The following is a 19,132-nucleotide window of genomic DNA, read 5'->3' on the forward strand; positions in this document are numbered from 1 at the left end:
ATCACTTTTAATTGGGAATAAAACACTGAGGCCCTTTTGGGACTGATGTTGCAGGTTCAGGAGGTTATTGCATGCAAGAGAGTGCCAGCCCTAGAGTGACCCAGACATGATCTGATTTTTGATGTAGCTATATTCACCTAGTGACCAGGGCGTGTGTTGTGATCTTAGAGTGGGATTTTTGTTTGTGGGGGCTTGTTGAAACTGCTTAGCAAAGGCTTGGTAATAACTGGCACCCTCGGTACTGCAGGGGAAGCACTGTATCCTTGATGTGTCTGGCAATGCCATCAAGAGGTTGCAGCAAGCACAACTGTACCCAATCGCCATTTTCATCAAGCCAAAATCCATCGAAGCACTCATGTGAGTAGTATGGCAGCTGTGAATATTTGTTATCCTGCCTGCTGTTGGAGGGTGTGTGTGTGTGTGTGTGTGTGTGTGTACACGCAGTGGGGAAAAGGGGATGCCATGAAGAGAAAGTGGCTGCCTCTTCTGCACTTGGGTCAGCTTAGGGGGCACTGCATGCTCTTTCAACACAGCGCTTGCCTGTTGGGATTCCAGAATCTCCTGTACCAGCCACTGATAGGCCCACCTTAGAAAGGAAAGCTTTCCACAGACAACTATAATTCCTGATCACTGGGTGTTCTGGCAAGGGCTAATGGGAATTGTAGACCAACATCATCTTCTGTTCAGGCTACCTATCCCTGAACTGAAGACTTACAGCTTCAAGCGACTTGTTTCAATTGCAGCATTGCCAGTGGAGCTGTACACAAGCCTATTTTTGGATTTTGCACTCTTACACAGTGGCCAGAAATGTGCCTGGGCTTGTGCCAGGTCTCATGTATTTGTACTGAGTCTCTTCCATTTGGGCTGGCAGGGAGATGAACCGGAGGCAGACATACGAACAAGCCAACAAGGTATTTGACAAAGCCATGAAACTGGAGCAGGAATTTGGAGAATATTTTACAGGTGAGAATCTAGACTGTTCCTGAATGACTGGTGATGACATTCACACTCACATTTTTTGTGAAGAAAAGGGTACAGGCAGCAACCATTTTAGGTTTGTCCAATTGGTGTGCAGGTCCTTCTGGACGTGGAAGAGGGCAGAATGGGGGCAAGGCAGGGCATGTGAGGCCTGGGAGCAGAACCCCATGTGAAATGGTCAACACCTGTACCTGTGCTCACCAAGGATTTTAAAAGGAGGAGACTTTAAGGCACAGGCTAGGCTAGGCTGGAAAAGTGTCAGGGCTGGCAATCCTTTGAAAAGGTTGCAGCAATCTCCTGCCATCTGCATCAGGTTTCTAGCAGGGTACAGGGTATCCCTAGGAGGTTACAGCAGATGTTACATGGTGTGCTTTAGAAAAGGTAATGCAAGATGAAATTCATGTGTTGGTGTCTTTTAAAGTAGGCTGGCTCAGAAAGCTGTTTCCAGTGCTGAACAAGTAGTGCAAGTTGGTTCTGCTGCAGTTAGTTGCTCCTGAAACCTGTTCTCACGCACAATACAGAAGCACAGGGATAGAGATATTATTGGCTTCCAGCAATCTTTTGCTTGATGCCACAACTTAAGTTGGATGTTAGAATTTGAACTTGAGGAGGCAGTACAATTCCCTCCTCAGGTAGATAGAAAGGAGCTTGCCAAGTTTGATGTCTCTTCTACACTAGTAAATAACTGTTTTTGGTTTGTGTTTTCCAGCCATTGTACAAGGAGACTCTCTGGAAGAGATTTACAGTAAAATCAAACAGATAATAGAAGACCAATCTGGGCATTATATTTGGGTCCCATCCCCTGAGAAACTGTGAAGTCTCTACTTTCCAATCAACTTGTGAGAAGATCAGAGACCCCTCCCCCAGCCCCCTGCCCTTGGGGGCGGGGAGCATGAAGACCATCCCTGTCCCTTTTTTAGATGGTTGACAATTGAGTTTTCTAGTCCTGTTTTCTTTTTCTTGGGATGGACCAATCTCCTTCATCAAGTGACTGTCCCCACCCGTTCCTGCATGGACCTTCCTGTTGCTCCTTTAGAAATGGAGGCAAACCCCATTTGAGAGTTTTGTGTGTTTTTTTAATTAAAAAAAATTACTATCAAGAGTTAAAATAAAGAAGCAAGATGGGAGGTAGCAGATGAGGACTAGCTTAAAAGAGCCACCAAGGCAACAGATAAGGACACTGTCTGCCCCTGTAAAGATGCTGAGGACTGGCAACCTGGGGCAGCTTGCAGTGTTCACCCAGCACTGTGATGGAAGGGAAGGCAACAGAATGCATATAAAATTAAAAACACGAGGGGGGCTGCTTAAGTGGTACTTTGTTAGTGCAAGAATTATATTACTGTCATATCTCAGCCATGTGGCCTAGAAACCCTGTTGTGGCTGAGGGTGGATTTAAAGGTACCAAGTGTTTGGTTTCTTTGGGTGCTGCTGAGTGTTTTTTTGGAAATCCAATTTTGTAGGGAAGGCTGTGTTTGGAAAGAACTGCAACTGGCGCTGTGGTTGTGATGTGTGCAGAGAGCCCAGGACCACATGTGAAGCTTCAGCAGTTGATTTGAGCACCATAAAGCAAATTGAAAATGCTACCTATTGCACATTGTTTTATGTCACCTGATGTGTTTGCATGAGAGGTTTCTTCTGGGTTTTTTGGTTTTTTTTTAAGCTGGTGTTAAACCAAAATCATGTTTGTGTTGGTGTGTTGGCTTTTCATTATTCCCAGCTTTTGATTTTAATAATGAACTTAACGGGTATACAATCCAGTTTTTTAAGTTATTTTTTAAGATTGTTCCGTTGTAAATAGATTCCAGACTCAGACCCAACCTACAGACCATGTGGAATGAACACACCAGCTGTTCTTTGTTGTGATGGGGTCACTTCCCTGTAGGGAGACTGAACTCCATCCCACTGACTTTTTTTCTGGTGGAGTAACATTTTGAGATCCATACAGCAAAGCTGAAAGCAGCAGATGACAATGGGAAGAGAATCTGCATCCTAGATGGATACAATATCCCAACCGCATTCAGAACAGACTTCTCTGGAAATCCTTATTCTAGCAGAATTTTGTCAAATTCTGGTTGTAACACTTGGAAGCCCTTCCTGACAAGTGCATCACCAGGGGCTCAGTGAAGAACACCATCCCTCTTATTTTGCAATTCTGTATAATTTCTGTTCCGAGATGAGCCCCCATTACCCCACATGGCCAACCTCAGCTTGCAGTTCTTCAAGACAGGAAAGGGTAGGTGGAATTCAGAATGCACGCTGTTGTGAGGTACAGACTGTTAGTTTTACATGTACTGAGGCAGTTGCTTCCAGGAAGCCTTGATATATGCTCATCCTAATCATGTCAGTCAATGTGTAAGCTGTGTGGGTAAAAAAGTTTCTTGTTTGCCCGCTGAGCAAGAAAATAAGCTGGATCATTATTGAGAGAAGTTTTCAAGCACTCCCTAGTTTGGTACAAGCCCTTGCCTGTTATTCAAAAGGAGATTTGCTCGTTTTCCCAGTCTTGCCCCATCCAGCTCTCGAATCAGGCACTCATAGGCATCCGTTTTCCATGGAATGACAGCAATGGATGTTATGGGAGGAGACCCCAGTGTTACTGGTCCTAAGGGAGTGAGTAGGACTCGGCCTCAGATTGCAGCAGGGTGATGCTGCCCACTCCATAGCTGGTAGGTAGCTCTGTCATTCATTGTGATATTTGTGCACGGGCCTCATTGTTAAATATGGGTGAAAACTCATCCTGTGGAGATTCATTCTGGTAAGCAAGAAGCTGTTTCCACATCGGCTGTGTTGCAAGAAACCAAGTGGAACTTTGATAGCACTGGAGCTGCTGTTTGCTGGCAGGACTATGAAGAATAAAGATGAGGGAACTGTCATTTACAAGTTCCTGGTGGAGGGAGTTTGGACAAGGGGCGGTCACATGCGACTTCTACTCAGCCGGCACTGCAAGGCACATTCTTGAGAACTGGCCTGTACACAAAAGCAGCAGCTTCTGAGGTGGCCAGTCTCTAGGTTCTAACTCCTTTTCTTTTCTAATAGCCTGTCGCCTTGTCTTCTAGGCCCATGGAGAAAAGGCCTATGTACCCATGGCATAGCTGAAAGTATCAATCATGACACTAGTTGGTTTACCAGTGTTTCTTCCAAGGAGACATATATTTTTAATAAACAGTTGCAATGAACTTGTCTGCTGAGGATTTATTCTGGGGCTATGGCTTGTCATCAATGTATTGGCTGCCACTGGCTCTGGGGGCCTAGTCTAGGGTAGTATACTTCTCACCACAAATCCAGGAACACATACTTTCCTTTCTCATGCACTGCTCCCGTTGTGTTGCAGGTTCAAGGTAAATAAAAGTTGCTGTGTGTTAGTCTGATGTTGACCCACAAGGAGGCAGTCTATCAGATGGCCTACACTGGCAGCTAGAGAGGAACTGGAGGAGACCCCCTTCCAAGGGTGGCTTGATTTGCAGTCTTGCCTAGTGGTGTGAATGGAACCACCCACCCACTTGTAGGAAAACGGTTGTTCAATACTTGTATAAATTTCTGTAGGCTGGTAGCAAAGGAACACACCTCAAGCAATGACAACAGTAGTTCCTACTATGTTCTATACAGATCCTGCATGGTTCTTGTCCTAGCTAGCACAGGCCAGTGACAAAATGAATAGTTGCCAGCTTACTGAAGGGATGAGGCAAAAACACAATTGAGTGTTACTTTCCCCTACGTTTTGCACAGCTGCTACTGCTTTCTAGTTTGTGCCTTTTGAGTGTCGGAATGGGATGGCCAACATGACATACCTCTCACTACCCTCAACCCCAGCTAGCATGGCAGCGCTCCGGGGTGGTGGGGGCTGAAGGAAATTGCTGAGTACCCTGGTGTAGAAACTTCTTTCTTCTACCAGGTGGATGGAAAGTTAAACCAATAAATAGGAAAACACAAATGTCATTGCAACTGCTAAACTACTTTATTCATTGTACAACCCCACTCCAGGCAAACATCTCTAACAAACTAGAAGGTGGTAGTTTATCTCACCTAACATGACACCATTGCTCAGCTGTATTATACGCGACACCATTGCTCAGCTGTATTCTATCTGCCCAAAGAGTTGTAGTATACTCCTATGTTCCAAGCTCTAACCATGAGCCAAAATATTTATCTGGTTTGGGCAACAAAATGACTGGTAAGTTGAGTGCAGCACCAGCTGCCTTTGCTGTGGACTTGATTTCTGTCACTTATTTGGAGAGGGTCCCTTTGCTCCTGGAAGTCTGTCCATCAATACTTGGTAAAAGGCGGTCATCTGTGGGCAGAAATCACCAAAAAAAAGGCCAAATTAGTGTCATGCATTGAATGCTGGGAGTCTAATGCAGTTTGAGCCCCTTGTATTTAGGTCAAGCAGCTTTCTAGGAAAACTTTGGGGAAAACTTGACCCAAGATATTGTGTCTATCTGCCTATTCCCCCATCCACCAGGGGCAAATTCCTTAACCCAAGGTCCCTTCATGATTAACATGGCTGATCTCAGCTAGTGATTCCAGGATGTAAAAGAGACTACCTACCATTTAGCATATTGCATCCACTGCATGCTATGGTGTTTGCACCTGCTCAATACAGGCCATCTCCCTGCGTATTCTAGAACCACAGTTAAGCTGTTTCGTTCATCCTTCCATACCTTTCTCCTGTAGCTGGTACATATATCTCTCAGGTGATTCAAGAAGAACATTGCTACGCGACACCATTGCTCAGCTGTAACATATCTGGCCAAAGTGTTGTAGTATACTCCTATGTTCCAAGCTCTAACCATGAGCCAGAATATTTCTTCATCTGGATAACTGGACCGCAGCACCTGCCAGTAACCAGGAGAAAACAGCACTGATCAGGGTTTTCACGTTGAGGCTGTAGTTCTAGTAGAAACTGAAAGAATATGAGAGTTTGATGCAGCACAATAGCTTTTGAGGAAATCTGGCAGGATTTCTTGAGCACTTATGTTGGCTACAGACAAATTTTGGTTCAGAAGGACCTGGGCTACAGCTCAGAAGAGCTCAGCTCACAAGCCCCTACCCAACCACATGAAGGAGTGCATGTCAGTCACCCGAAACCTTTTAGATATTGAGGCCATATATCATTACTTAGACCTGGCAAGGTCTATGGTGCACAGGTGGCCACTTCTAGTGACTCCGGAAGAAAGGAAACCCTGACAGCTATGAATTCCCAGCCCAACTGCCATTACCAGGAAAGAAGCATGTGGAAATAATTTTGATGGCACGTCCTCCTCACCATGCTATCCAAAATCTTTAGAGCTTCTTCAAAGTAGCCCTGTGACTCCACCAGTGCATATGGATCTGCTCCAGGCAAATCAGATGGCAGAGTAAGCTGAATCAAGCTATGTATACATTTGCTGAATATCAGGAAAGAAAAGGGAAAGAGAATTCAATGCAAGCATGTGTAGAATGCCCTTCTGACTCATCTGCAAAGCAGTTGTCAGTTTGACACTCCTCCCCAAAGAAGCACACAGCAAAGTTTCTCCAAGGGGACAGTAGATTCCTTTCCAAACTTCCAACCTCTTCAAAGGGTGAAGTATAAACACCCGGGCAGAGCCCTTCACTACCCAGTGGTATCAATTGGGTCACTCAGATGGAGGAAGGAATGCAGGTGGGTTCCTTTGCTGGGAAGAATGTAAGGAAAGAGGCCTCATCAAGGACTTCACTTACAACACGTACCCCATCTCATTAAGAAAACGGCTGTAATAAGTGGTAGCAGGTACCCATTGGGATTTAAAGGGCAGGAAGGCAGGGAGACTTAACAGTTGGTGCGGCCAAAACCAATGACAGGCAGAGGCAACTAACTCTAGTTTTGTCTGCATCATCTTCCCTGCTGAGTTCTATTTGAGCAACACGGGTTAAGTAGTAGAATGCTGACAGTCAGTTCCCCTCCCTGGACTTGTAAACAAGGTTGCAAAGCAGATCGCACTGAGATTCCACTGGCCAGGATGCATAGCCCTTAGTGTAGCTCATCCTTACCTGAAAGTGAGTCCATCGAAGGGTTCACATTTGCTAATAGTCAAAAGCTTTCTGAGGGCCTTCTTGGCGAGTGAAGGGTAATAAGCCGGTGGAGCCATGGCCAGCGCTGGAGAAAGGAAGGCAAGACAAGAGAGTCACTTTCAGAAGTGCGAAGCTCTGTTGCTATGCTATGTTACATCAGTCTGCCTGGTGAGGAAAATGCTGACTGCACCAGTCAAAAGCACAGGGGAAGCTGAAAATCTTTCCTGCTTCAAATGTTGCCGTTTACCTGAGCTGGTATCAAACAAATTCAACCACCTCTTTTGATCAGCTGGTGGCCACTGTAGCAATAATACTGCCATGGACAAAAGACTGCCAATCGGGTTGCAGGGAGCGGAATGCCAGATACTGGAAAGCGAACTGTCTGAGTGGCAGAAGCCTGTCTTTCTTCCACTACCACTAACTCTGGTCCAAAACTTCTACAAGGCAGGCTGCAGCTGAACTACTAACAGGAAAGCAAAAGAAATGGTTGTGGCAATATGAGGCCCGTGAATGCAATAGTTTGCCCCACAGAGATCCAAAAGATTAGTAATTCACTGGGCTGTGGAGCACACATGGTCCCACCAAGCAAATGAAATGCAAACATGGCTCTTACAGGCAATTGATTCCAGCATCTTAGTATCGATATTGGGCCTTTCCAAAATTGTATCCAGAAGACTGATTACTTTCGGGTCACCGAGCTTTACTCTGGCCTCAAACTCGTACAGGAGAAGTAACGTATCTGATGAGTCTTCAGAAAAGTTGCCTTTTGAGTAGAAGGAGAGTCACATGTTAGCTGGTCGCTAAATCAGCTTGTGTACTGAGGTTGGCAGACCCCTAAATCGATAGACACTTAGCTGAAGGAGAATATAGATCCTTTGCCTTTGCTATACAGTCATACCCCGGGTTAAAGATGCTTCGGGTTAAAATGTTTTCAGGTAACGTCCCACGGCAACCCGGAAGTACTGGAAAGGGTTACTTCCGGGTTTCGCCACTTGCGCAGACGCTCAAAATGACATCACGAGGATGCGCAGGTTGCGTTCTGCTCAGGTTGCGAACGGGGCTCCGGAACGGATCCCGTTCACAACCAGAGGTACCACTGTACTAGTTTCTGTGGGTAAGATACAAACCCGGGATACAAATTTGGCCCTGCTACGTAGTGGCAAAAGGTGACTGCTTCAGGTAGATGACTTGTCATTAAACCCAACGAGCAGTCTGATATTTACACAAATATCTGAAATTTGGAAGCCAAGACTACACACCAAAATATTATTTTGAGTTTGACATGTCTTCTGTGAAGGGTAGTGAAGACAAAGGCTAGGAGCTTGTTTCAGTTCTAAGGCTAACAAGGTTCCTTAGCATCAAGGTGTTTGCTTGCAAGTTTCCATCACGAATAGTTTCACCTGCCGTCTTAAACCAGGAATTTCATCCGCAGTCTGCCCCAGGAATTTTAAAGAGAGCACTGGATGTCCAGGGGTACAGGTAGTCCTCAAAGATGGTGACTACCATCTGAAGCAGGCTTGAACCTCTGAAAAGATCTCTGCTGCAGGGGCATTTTTGGTCTCCTCTCACCATATGTCTCAGGGTCAAGCTTTTTTTTATTCCTTCCAGCTCTTCCACCAACCACCACATATGGCTTAACATTTGTAAGCAGCAACTATAAGTAGTATACTTACAACACTATGCTTGCAATCGACACTGACTTGGGCATAAATTGTATTCAGTTCAGTGGAACTGACTTCTGAGCAAATATGCCTAGGTTCCAAGAAACTTGTGCAGCAATAATTCATACCTTCCCACCCAGCTCTCCAGCATCATGCTTTTGTTCTTCATTCTCCTGCGCTGCATGTATTTCCTGCATCCCAAGCGAAGTCACTGTACCAGCGTCTACCAAAGCAAGATGAGAGTCCCACCCACTTCTTTGGGCAGATATACATTGTGTCAACAGCAGCACTTTGTACTGCATAATCTCCAACTCACCAGTTTCTTTCAGATACCTCCCGATATCCCAACAAATCTCTATGTGTCGGAGGGCCTCCACCAGTAGTTCATTCTGATTTGAAAACAAATATATAATTGTGGGGGGGAAACCACTTTTGAACCATAACAGTTGCACTATTCTCTGGGTAAGGCAGTTGGGGTGGGGTGTTGCATTCCGTACATAGGATTTTAGCTCCTTGACTTGCTCAAATGCAGCTGCAAAACTCTCCAGATAAATTCCAGAGGGGAGGAAGTGTGCAAGTTTGTGAAGTGGGAAGGGCTAGGAAGATGGCCTGGATATCCCATGAGGAAGTCCAGTTTACCCAGAGTCCTCCAAATGTGATTCTAATGTTTCTAATTGATGTTTGAAATTGCGTAACTTATTTGGGGGGGGGGGGGGTGGAGCCCTGCTTATGCTGCTATATGAAAAGTGGTACATAAATTTCCAGATTTCCAAAGAGGAAGTGGGTGACTGTCCTCTCAGCATCGAATCCACATCAAACAGAAACTCGGCTGTACCTTCGAGCTTGCATAAAGCATTAGCCACAAAAGGGAGGGGTGTAGAATTCTTACTTCATCCAAACTCTACCTGGCCAGTAGAGCTGTTCCGTCCCATTTCAAGACCAATGGCAATAGCCATAAGCAGGCATAATCTCTGGTCAAGCAGAACGGTTTTCTCAGCAGGACAAAGCCGAGCAAACTGCAACAGGAAACATTTAATAGAAATGTGATTGTTGTCCCTTTTCTTTGGATGCCAGAGGGTTTTCTCTCCACAAACACACTCCAACTCTCCCTCCCACTCTCCCTCCACATTGCAGAGCCCAAGTCTTCTACCTCTCTGATCCCGCCAAATCTGACCCTCCAAGGTTCCTATGAAGGGCCAGGACAGAAGCAATAGGAGCTCTGGAGCGCAACGTGCTTGAGGGGCATGCCCAAGCCCTTTCGGGTATTTACTGCAGCATTCGTCTTCAAAGCTCACAACCAATCGTTGATGTTCTGAGCAAAACTGAAAATAGTTCAGCTAGGCTTTGTTTACATGGTGACAAAGAAAGCCTTCTAACAGTATCTTTCATGTTAAACATGGAAATCAAGGCAGGAAACAAAGCCTTATGAGGAGCGCTTGAAGGAGCTGGGTATGTTTAGCAAGAGAGGAGACTGAGAGGAGATATGGTAGCCATCTTCAAATATCTTAAGGGCTGCCACAGGGGCAAGCTTGTTTTCTCCTGCTCTGCAGGGTAGGACTCAAATCTATGGCTTCAAGTTTCAAGAAGGGGGATTCTGACTAAAAATTCAGGAAAAACGTTCTGACAGTAAGAGCTGTTTGGCAGTGGAAGAGACTCCCATGAGAAGTGGTGGGCTCTCCTTCCTTGGAGGCTTTTGAACAGAGGCTGGATGGCCTTCTGTCAGGGATGCTTTAGCTGAGATTCCTGCATTGCAGGGGGTTGGACTCTACAACTCTATGAAACATGTCCAGCTCCTGCCATTAAAAGATCTTCCACCTCTTAGCCACAGGCAGTATGCAGAGTTCCACTGAAGCACAGATAGGATGCTGAAGCAGCTTGGTAAAAGGAAACTTGGTGATATTCCCACATTCCGCACCTGTGGCAATGTCACATGGTCAGTGAATGCTGCCCTAGGGAGGCTGAACTAACCTGGAACAGTTTCTCAAAGGTTAAGCCAGGATAATCCACTTATTCCCTGGGAAACCCCCTTCTTCTGAACTCACTTTCAAAACAGGGTCTACTGATCTGAACAAATTCTCTCAAATTTGCAATATTTACCACCATCATGACAATGATTAATTGGGATGTTTGTGGTTTCCCCTAAACTTACCAGCCCATCTTAGCATCTCAACTATAGCCTGAAAGACTCTGAATGTTGCAGTGAAGACCATGCCTAGCAACCCACCTTTCTGAAATACATACTGATTCAAAGGTTGCAGCATGCCACCCCCAATCTGCCATGTGGTAGCAAGGCTCCAGGGGGTTCTAGCTGCTCAGGCAGGGCAGTGTTTTCATTGAGAAACCTATGTGTCTTTAGGAAATATGGTTTATTGGGCATGTATTTACACCTCGGTCTACACTGGAGAGTTCAGGGCATTAATCTCAAGAGGGGATCAATAAATAATAATTATAATTATAATTAATTATACCCCGCCCATCCAGCTGGTTTTCCCCAGCCACTCTGGGTGGCTCCCAAGAGATTAAAAACAGAATAAAACATCAAACATTAAAAACTTCCCTAAACAAGATGGTTCTGCCCAGCATGACCTCTGTCCGGAGTTCTGGCTCCACCCTTCTCCTTCCCAAAGACACTTTCAAGAGAGAAAACCGAAGCCTCGTGTAAAACAACACCTTTTTCCTGTGGGCACAGCCTGCCTGCTCCCCTCTTTTCCTATGCCATAGAAGCTGAAATCCTAAATCTTTCTCTGCCCACAGTAACCCTGGGAACTCTCCCCTCTGTCCAATGCAGAAAATATCTTGCCCTGGTGGTGGTTTCACTGATGAGCCACTATTTCTTAATAGCTACCCTCAACCAGCCTTGCCAGCATGGGCTAAGTCCAGAAATATCCACGTTTGACAGAGTTTACTTAAACCTTTGTTAGTTCTAGCTTTCACTGATTCTACCAAAATCTATGACGATACACACAGTCCTCTACTTGGAAGCTGTTGGAACAAACCATTAAACTTATTTGGCAGCACTTATGTGCATTTAACCTGTGCTATTTCAACCATATGCCAAGCCAGGCAGAGCTTCAAAGTTCACCCTAGGTATACTTAGGGATACCCAACACAAAAATAACGTTCAAGCTCTCTGCTTTGCTGGGGGCGGGGGGACGGGGGACAAGGCTCACTCAGTGTACCAGCTCTGGGATGCTCTTGCGAGATCTTGCAGGGCAATCCAAGTTCCTGCGATATCTCATGCAAACATCCCAAGGCTTTCAGAGATGGCATACTGAGATGACCTTGCCTGGCAAGCAAGGTGGAGAATTTAAGAGCTCTTTCAGTGCTGGGTCCACCTGGGTTACTGTGTATGCGTGGACCCTTTGGAACCGAACCCCCATGTAAAATGTGAGCAAACTGTTTAGAACCGCATCTGACCACAATTGAAAAAAGGATTTTTGGATTTGGATTCCAAGTGGATTTGCCAGATGGCTGGGATACTCTTGTCTGCCTGCTGCCCACACTCCGTTATAGCTCAACACGTTCCTTTACACTTCAACAGGACACAGCAACCTGACTTCTCCAAAAGCTTCTCTACCTTAAATAGATCTCTGCTGGCAGTAAATCACAAGGCTGCTTCTACATCTACTGAATCCCCAGCTAACCAATGTTTATTAGTGTTATCATCATCATCATTATTGTTATTTATTATTACAATTTATTACCCACCCTTCACCCTAAGGTCCCATGGCAGGTTGTACCAATTGGAACAACAACATGAGCATTAAAACACAATATTAAGCAATATTAAAAACAGTTTAAAACAAAATTGCAAAAAATAAGCTAGGTCCTAAAAATAAACGTCTAAGTGTCAAAACCCAGGGCGAAGAGTTTAAAGCACTCCTCAGAATGGAACAGAAGTGATTTTGATTTCCACCCCAGGCCACTAAGTTTAAACACAGTTGGCTCAACAAAATATTTTCTTATTAACAATTCCAGGTTGACATACTGAATATTAGTGAAAGTTGTACAGTAGGACTTAAAGCTTGTAGGACCTCTTCTCCCTATGTGATAGAGTTAATTATGGTTCAGTAAAATCAGTAACAGATTTGCAGCAATGGCAAACTTGCCAAATCACAGTACTCGACTGTTAGCTTTCTGTGACCCGGTTCAGTAACATGGCACACAATATATGACTGACACACTCAAATCTGGAAAGTACCAAGTGACATGCTCTGAAGAGCTTTTTGATTGCGGACTCTCGCTGAGCTGAAAATAAAACCATTCATTGCAGCACACAGAATGTTAGCAGAAGCACATACCTTGAATGAAATTAGAAATAAATCCTTTGTTAGTCTCAGGCAGGCGCCCGACATGGCAGCAAAGGTCCAAGCTTAGAGAGCAAGTAAGAAAGAACAGGATTTAAAACACACCACAAAAATCAACAACTCTGCTTTGTCTCTTCTGACAGGTTAAGTAGGCTCAGTATTAACTTCAAATATGATGTGACATGCATTTAGGATCAACTGGAAACAACTAGTCGTTTGGCATCAATATCTTATTTCAGTAGGTGATCATTTTGTCAATTAAAACGTTTGTGCCACAAAACAAGATTCTGACTATAAGCAGAGAACTCCACAGAGACCCCTTCAACTATATTGTTACTATACAACCTATGTTGCCTTTCCCCCTTTTTGGTCTTTTTGAATCCCTCACTTCTACTGTGGAATTAATGTTCATGTGACAAAAAGGTCATGTAAATCAGTTGCCATGAGTAACTGCTGAGCAAAATCACCAGGGTGCACACCTTAAATGTGCAAGAAAACCCACACCGTTCATTGTATGTAAGCAACAGATTTACTGCAATCTGTCATTGCTGTTCCTTATTTTTTGGTGACTGAAAGGGAGAGTTGTGACCCCTTTAAATGTATTTTATTTTCATTTTAAGTATCTGTCCCCAGAGGGAACTGTGATGCCTTTTGGTTAATGATACACTGCTAAGACCACATCAGCAAAATCTTCCCACCCTATTCTCCTTAGCTTATGACCTTGTTGCTCTAAGTCTAGGATTTGGCCTCTAAACTGTTAAGAGAAGTGAGGGGAATTTCAATTCATCCCAGAAGGAGCTGCTTCCATGAAACCCTAAGACTACCACTTACCAGTCTTCCTGAACCATTGAACTTCACTAACTCTTGTTTCAAATGTCGTCATGTCCTTTCCGAATTCTTCATCATATCTATAGTATGCTGGAGCAGGAATATGCAAAATGATAAAGGAACTGGGACTTTAAAAAAATAATCTAAGCAAGCTTCTGTCATGGAATTGAACTAAACAAGATGTCTTTTTCCACCAGCACCCCAAATTATTTTGCACTTGCTAAGTGAGTGAGAAGTGCTATAACATAGCAAGCTACATACCTGCAGTCAAGTATTTTAGAAGGTTCTCCAAATCAGACGTTCTAAAAATGAAGTAGGGGAGGAAGTTACCAAACTTGCTCTAAACAGTGCAATGTAAGAGATAAAATGTGATATTGGACCTAATGTGAAGGTTCATTTTCGACAAGGAATGTCAGGTGGCTTCTCTCTCCCACTTGCTCCATTAAGCAGGTCCTTACACAATTAAGTATCTTGACCTCAACTGGGAGAACAAGCTCACTCTAGTTTCAGAGAGGCAAACTGAAAATGCAAAAGCACATACCAGGAAAGAGCGGCCTAACGAGGGGAACAAAAGCCAATAAAAGGCAAAATAGAGGAGAGGGAAAAACCTCTAAACATAAAAATTTGAACAATGCTCCCTCAGAATAGAAAAGCCAGAAAACAATTTAGCCCTGTGCCGTCTTAACAGTGCAGACTAGAGTCCTTGAGATGGCAAATCTGCAGCCTAGAACAACAACAAACTCCTAGGGCAGGTAAGGTCCCGTCCATTCCCTGAAGTAAACAAACTTTCACAGTAGGTCCAATGTCACATCTTCCTGCAGGGAGGAGAGGATTCTCGAATGTGGTACTGAAAAGCTTACCAGACAGGCACCCATCTACTGAGACAGTGTAGGACTTGCCTGCCGAAGGAAGCCTCAGCAGATGCATGTACCCAGTTTTTAACAGGGCTTGACTGCCGAACCTTGGGAGCAACACTCCTATAACCTCCCTCAGGGGCTGCAGTCAGGGAGACAGCTCCCCCAGCCTCCCCATCAGAGAAATCTGCTGGAAAATAGAAGGCTACCAGGCCTCATAGCAGGCTGGGCCATCTTTCTCAGTAGATACGCTCTCACAAAGAATCCAGAAAACTTTATTTCTCCTTAACCAACAAGAATGACAGAAACCTTCCGTCACCTGACCTGCATAGGGAGTTAGGCAGGAAAGAACTGGAATGAGGTTGCCCTACAAATCAAGGAAAAGAGATCTAACAAACATAAGGACCCGGCCTCTTTCTCTTTCTCCTGTTCAACCAAAAGCTCTTTTCTTTCCTGGTCCCTCCAAGTCGCCTCTTCGTTCAAAATCCTCCTGTGGTTTGCGGGTTCTTCATCTAATCCTCTAAGCAGCCCAGTCCTGGCCTAGTGGATCAAGTGGCAGGAAGGACAACCCATTTGAGGATCCCCTCCTCCCTTCAGGAAAATGTACTTTCTCGCAAAGTTCACCTCTCACTGTTAGGAAAATGGTGAAGAACTGCAAATGCATTAACAGTTCATATTACTGCAACTTCCCAACAGCCTTGAGGAGCGCTGCTGTTACTGTAACTGCACAGGTGGAGAGCAAAGGCTGACAAACAGTGCCTTTGCTACTATCACTCCTCATCTGGAGTCCATGGCTGAGATGAAATTTTGAGTCCAGGTCCAAAAGGCAATGCAACAGCAGAACTTCGAGCTAATTCTGTTTTACTGGATTCTATCTTTACTTTGCAAATCAGTTCAAGCTGGTCACCTAACCTTCTTCACCTACGCATTGTACAAAGTGAATAACAACAGATGTAAGAATGAAGTGCAACTCACATTTCTTCTCCAGTCTTCCCATTGATTTTGTACATTATAAGTGGAACCAAACACCTGTAGGCAAAATAAATTACAGCAAATTATTCTTAGTAATCCTATTGACTCGAAGCATCAGCCTGTCCTCTGGAAAGGCCATGCCACCTCCATGCATCTCATCGTTATCATTTATTCTGCAATTCTGGGGTGCAATCTTATATAGAAGATCCACTGCCTGAGCTCTAGGATTTGATGGAACGTTTGAAACTATTATGAGGTGTCCTGTCTTTGCTGGTTGCGGGATTTGATTTTGTTGAAAAATACAGATTTATTAGATCTGGAAGGACATGATAATAGGTTTGGGTGGCATGCATATTTATGGTATAATAATAATAATGATAATAATAATAATTTATTATTTATACCCCGCCCATCTGACTGAGTTTCCCCAGCCTCTGGGCGGCTTCTAATAGAGTGTTAAAAACAATACAGCATTAAATATTAAAAACGAAAAGTACACAAAGGATTCCTCAACCACGTGATAAGGAAATCAATCCACAAGGTATGGGATAGATACAAAAACTTATTAGAGCGAAGAACACCATGGTGGCTCTCCCCATTGGAAGCAATTTCAGTTAAAAAAGTAAACATGAAAGGGTATTGGGCCACCCATAAAGAATTGCTGATAGAGGCATATGGCCAATTAAAATTGAATAAGAGGAATATTAATAGATTGGCTACAGTATTACCAATTAAACGATGTTTTTAAAGTAGATTTTAAAAAAGAGGATTTATTACAGAAAGATCAAGATCTGAAAGTGATCTGCTGGAAAATAAGGTGAAAATATTATCAAAAATCTACAAACTATTGTTGGAATGGCATACGAAAGATGAAGAAGTTAAGGCAGTGATGATACACTGTGCTAGAGATTTTGGGTATAAATATTCAGCTTTTATCTTGGGAATAGTTGTGGAAAGAGGAAATAAAAATTACTTCATGCTGTTTGTTGAAAGAAAATTATATGAAAATGATGTACTATTGGTACATAACCAAGTAAGATTGCAAAAACGCATAAAACCAAATCAAATATGTGTTGGAAATGTACAGAGAGAGAAGGTACATTTTGCCATATGTGGTGGTCATGTCATAAGGTAAAAGACTTATCGGAAATGATTTATAATGAATTAAATGTTTAAAAATACATTTGTTAAGAAACCAGAAGCCATCCTTTTAGGTTTAATAGGTGAAGAAATATCAAGAGAAGACAAAATACTTTTTTATGTATGCAACGGCGGCAGCGAGAATGTTACTAGCCCAAAAATGGAAAGAAGTAGAATTACCAACAAAGGAAGAATGGCAGATGAAATTGATGGAATACGCAGAAATGGAGAAATTGACAGGGAAGATCAGAAACCAAGAGGATCACGTATTTGTCAAAGACTGAAGTAAATTTGTAGTTTACTTAAAAAACCATTGTAAACAGTTAAAATCATTGGTAGCATTGAAATGACATTTGTAATGTGAAATTGATTGTGATAACTAGGGATATACAATAGTTGGATAAAGCTTAAGATGCAGAAAACTTAAACTTTTAATATATGAACCCATGGGAGGGAGGGGATGAAGTCTGAAGGTTCAGAGAACCTTGAAATTTGATGTTTGAATTGGTGAGAGATAAGGCATATAAAAATGTGAAAACCTAATAAAGAATGTATAAATATTAAAAAAGGATTTGATGGAAGAAGCCCTGCTAACATCGGCAGAATCTGACATATGCTACCAGCATAACTGATCTGCTGGCAGAGCTTCCCCAATATACTGGAAGAATGTTCCAGTGGTGGAATGGCTGAAACATGTCAAGAAATGCGGGTGGGAGAAGGTAGCGCAGGGAGGAGCACACCCATGCCATAGCCTGCACCTTTTCTATCCATGACCCCTATTCAACAGTGGAACTTTTTGGCCCTCGTTGCAATAAATGCCCATCCCATCAGCTAAATGAGAAAGAGGGGTTTAAAAATAACCACGGCAGAGTTTAGCTTACCTATGAAGGTGACCCGGAAACTACAGCTGATCCAGAATGTGGAAGCTGTACTGGTGACTGGGAGTGGCTGCCGAGACCATGTAACACCGGTCCTGAAAGACCTATATTGTCTCCCTGTACTTTTCCGAGCACAATTCAAAGTGTTGGTGGACAACCTTTAAAGCCCTAAATCACCTCTGGCCCGTAAACTTGAAGGAGCGTCTCCAACACCACTTTAAGCCCAGATGCTGAGGTCCAGCACTGAGGGCCTTCTGGCGGTTCCCTCACTGCAAGAACTGAAGCTACGGGGAACCAGGCAGAGGGCCTTCTTGGTGGTGGCATCTTCCCTGTTGAATGTCCTCCCATCAGATGTCAAGGAGATAAGTAACTATATAACTTTTAGAAGACATCTGAAGGCAGCCCTGCAAGGGGAAGCCTTTTAATGTGTAATGTTTTATTATGTCTTTATATATGTTGCAAGCCGCTCATAGTGGCTGGGTCAACCCTGTCAGATGGGCGGGGTACCAACCAACAAATTGTTGTTGTTGTTGTTGTTGTTGTTGTTACTACTACTACTACTACTACTACTACAAAAGCCCACTCAATCACACAGCATGCTACTGCCAGTATATAAACCCCAGACAGGGAGACCAGGATTCAAGAGGTCCACTGAGGTGACTCAGCTGAGAGGGCTTATATCACAGGGCTGTATCTTTCTAGCCTCATGCTGTAAACACTTAGGTGCTCACATGGAACAATTCTGTAATAGGTAGGCATGGAGAAAGGGTACTTCACACACAAAGGGAGCACTTTGCGAGAAAACAACCTGGCCTCCCATCGCACAGGGGAATTTGAGCACTTTGCTAACCATTATGTGCCTAGGCTCCTAAGAGGTACTTCACCTCCGCGCTCCAGAACACAGAAGCACAACACCAGACTCTGTTTCAGCAACTAGGAATGCCAGGGCAGAGCACCTACACAAGCACATAAGGGAAGGCAGAATGCATCCTTCAGGGCATAACTTCTGCAACTGTCCCCTCATCTCTCCCCCCCCCCCACATATTCCATATGTTTCTACCCTACTTGCCTATGGTTCAGACACCCCCCCCCCATTAGCAGGCAGCGGTACCTCTAAACTGTTGCTTTTACGTGGTTATTAGCGTTTTCTGATAGTGTTTTCCCCTTTTCGCCCAGGCTGAGCGTGCATTGGATTTGGTGGCCTTTTGGACAACGTAGCATCGCGGTTATCTCTGGTCCCAGAGTAATATAAGTATGAGGTTGCTTGGTAAGAAGATCCCTGTTCAACTCCGGTGGGGCCCATTGCGCCTCCTAGGGTGCAAGGCAGGGAGCCCAAGGCAACGACAGCCCAAGCCACCCCTTCCTCAGTTGTAAGAAGGCCGGTGAGGGCCGGGGTCAGGCTGAAGTGGATGGAGCCGTGGCCCACTGGCCCTAGCAGACTAGCTCCACTGGTAATGGCAAACATCAGCAGTAAGCCTCCAGAAACCAAC

At 44.2% G+C, this 19,132-nt stretch overlaps 2 protein-coding genes across 16 annotated transcripts in view; one reads left to right on the plus strand and one right to left on the minus strand.

The window, feature by feature from the left end:
* DLG3 (discs large MAGUK scaffold protein 3) overlaps positions 1-4,151 on the plus strand; it is a 116,636-nt gene extending 112,485 nt beyond the window's left edge. For 11 of the 12 annotated variants that reach the window (XM_080990064.1, XM_080990068.1, XM_080990070.1 and 8 more), the window contains 3 exons: positions 248-357; positions 872-963; positions 1,688-4,151. In XM_080990064.1, coding sequence (XP_080846190.1) covers positions 248-357; positions 872-963; positions 1,688-1,794 — 309 coding nt within the window. In that variant the 3' untranslated portion in view covers positions 1,795-4,151. The remainder of the gene's footprint in view (positions 1-247; positions 358-871; positions 964-1,687) is intronic. The other variant, XM_080990072.1, reaches the window with a different exon arrangement.
* Positions 4,152-4,908: 757 nt separating this feature from the next.
* Positions 4,909-19,132, minus strand: part of TEX11 (testis expressed 11) — a 43,420-nt gene continuing 29,196 nt past the window's right edge. For all 4 annotated transcript variants that reach the window (XM_080990327.1, XM_080990326.1, XM_080990329.1 and 1 more), the window contains 11 exons: positions 15,628-15,681; positions 14,060-14,100; positions 13,802-13,888; positions 12,965-13,035; positions 9,569-9,679; positions 8,980-9,052; positions 7,616-7,765; positions 6,982-7,087; positions 6,239-6,359; positions 5,634-5,807; positions 4,909-5,263 (listed from right to left, as the gene is read on the minus strand). In XM_080990327.1, the coding sequence (XP_080846453.1) occupies positions 5,195-5,263; positions 5,634-5,807; positions 6,239-6,359; positions 6,982-7,087; positions 7,616-7,765; positions 8,980-9,052; positions 9,569-9,679; positions 12,965-13,035; positions 13,802-13,888; positions 14,060-14,100; positions 15,628-15,681 (1,057 nt within the window). In that variant the 3' untranslated portion in view covers positions 4,909-5,194. The remainder of the gene's footprint in view (positions 5,264-5,633; positions 5,808-6,238; positions 6,360-6,981; positions 7,088-7,615; positions 7,766-8,979; positions 9,053-9,568; positions 9,680-12,964; positions 13,036-13,801; positions 13,889-14,059; positions 14,101-15,627; positions 15,682-19,132) is intronic.

This window comes from Podarcis pityusensis (assembly GCF_964106645.2).
Source record: "Podarcis pityusensis genome assembly, chromosome: Z".
Taxonomy (NCBI): domain Eukaryota; kingdom Metazoa; phylum Chordata; class Lepidosauria; order Squamata; family Lacertidae; genus Podarcis; species Podarcis pityusensis.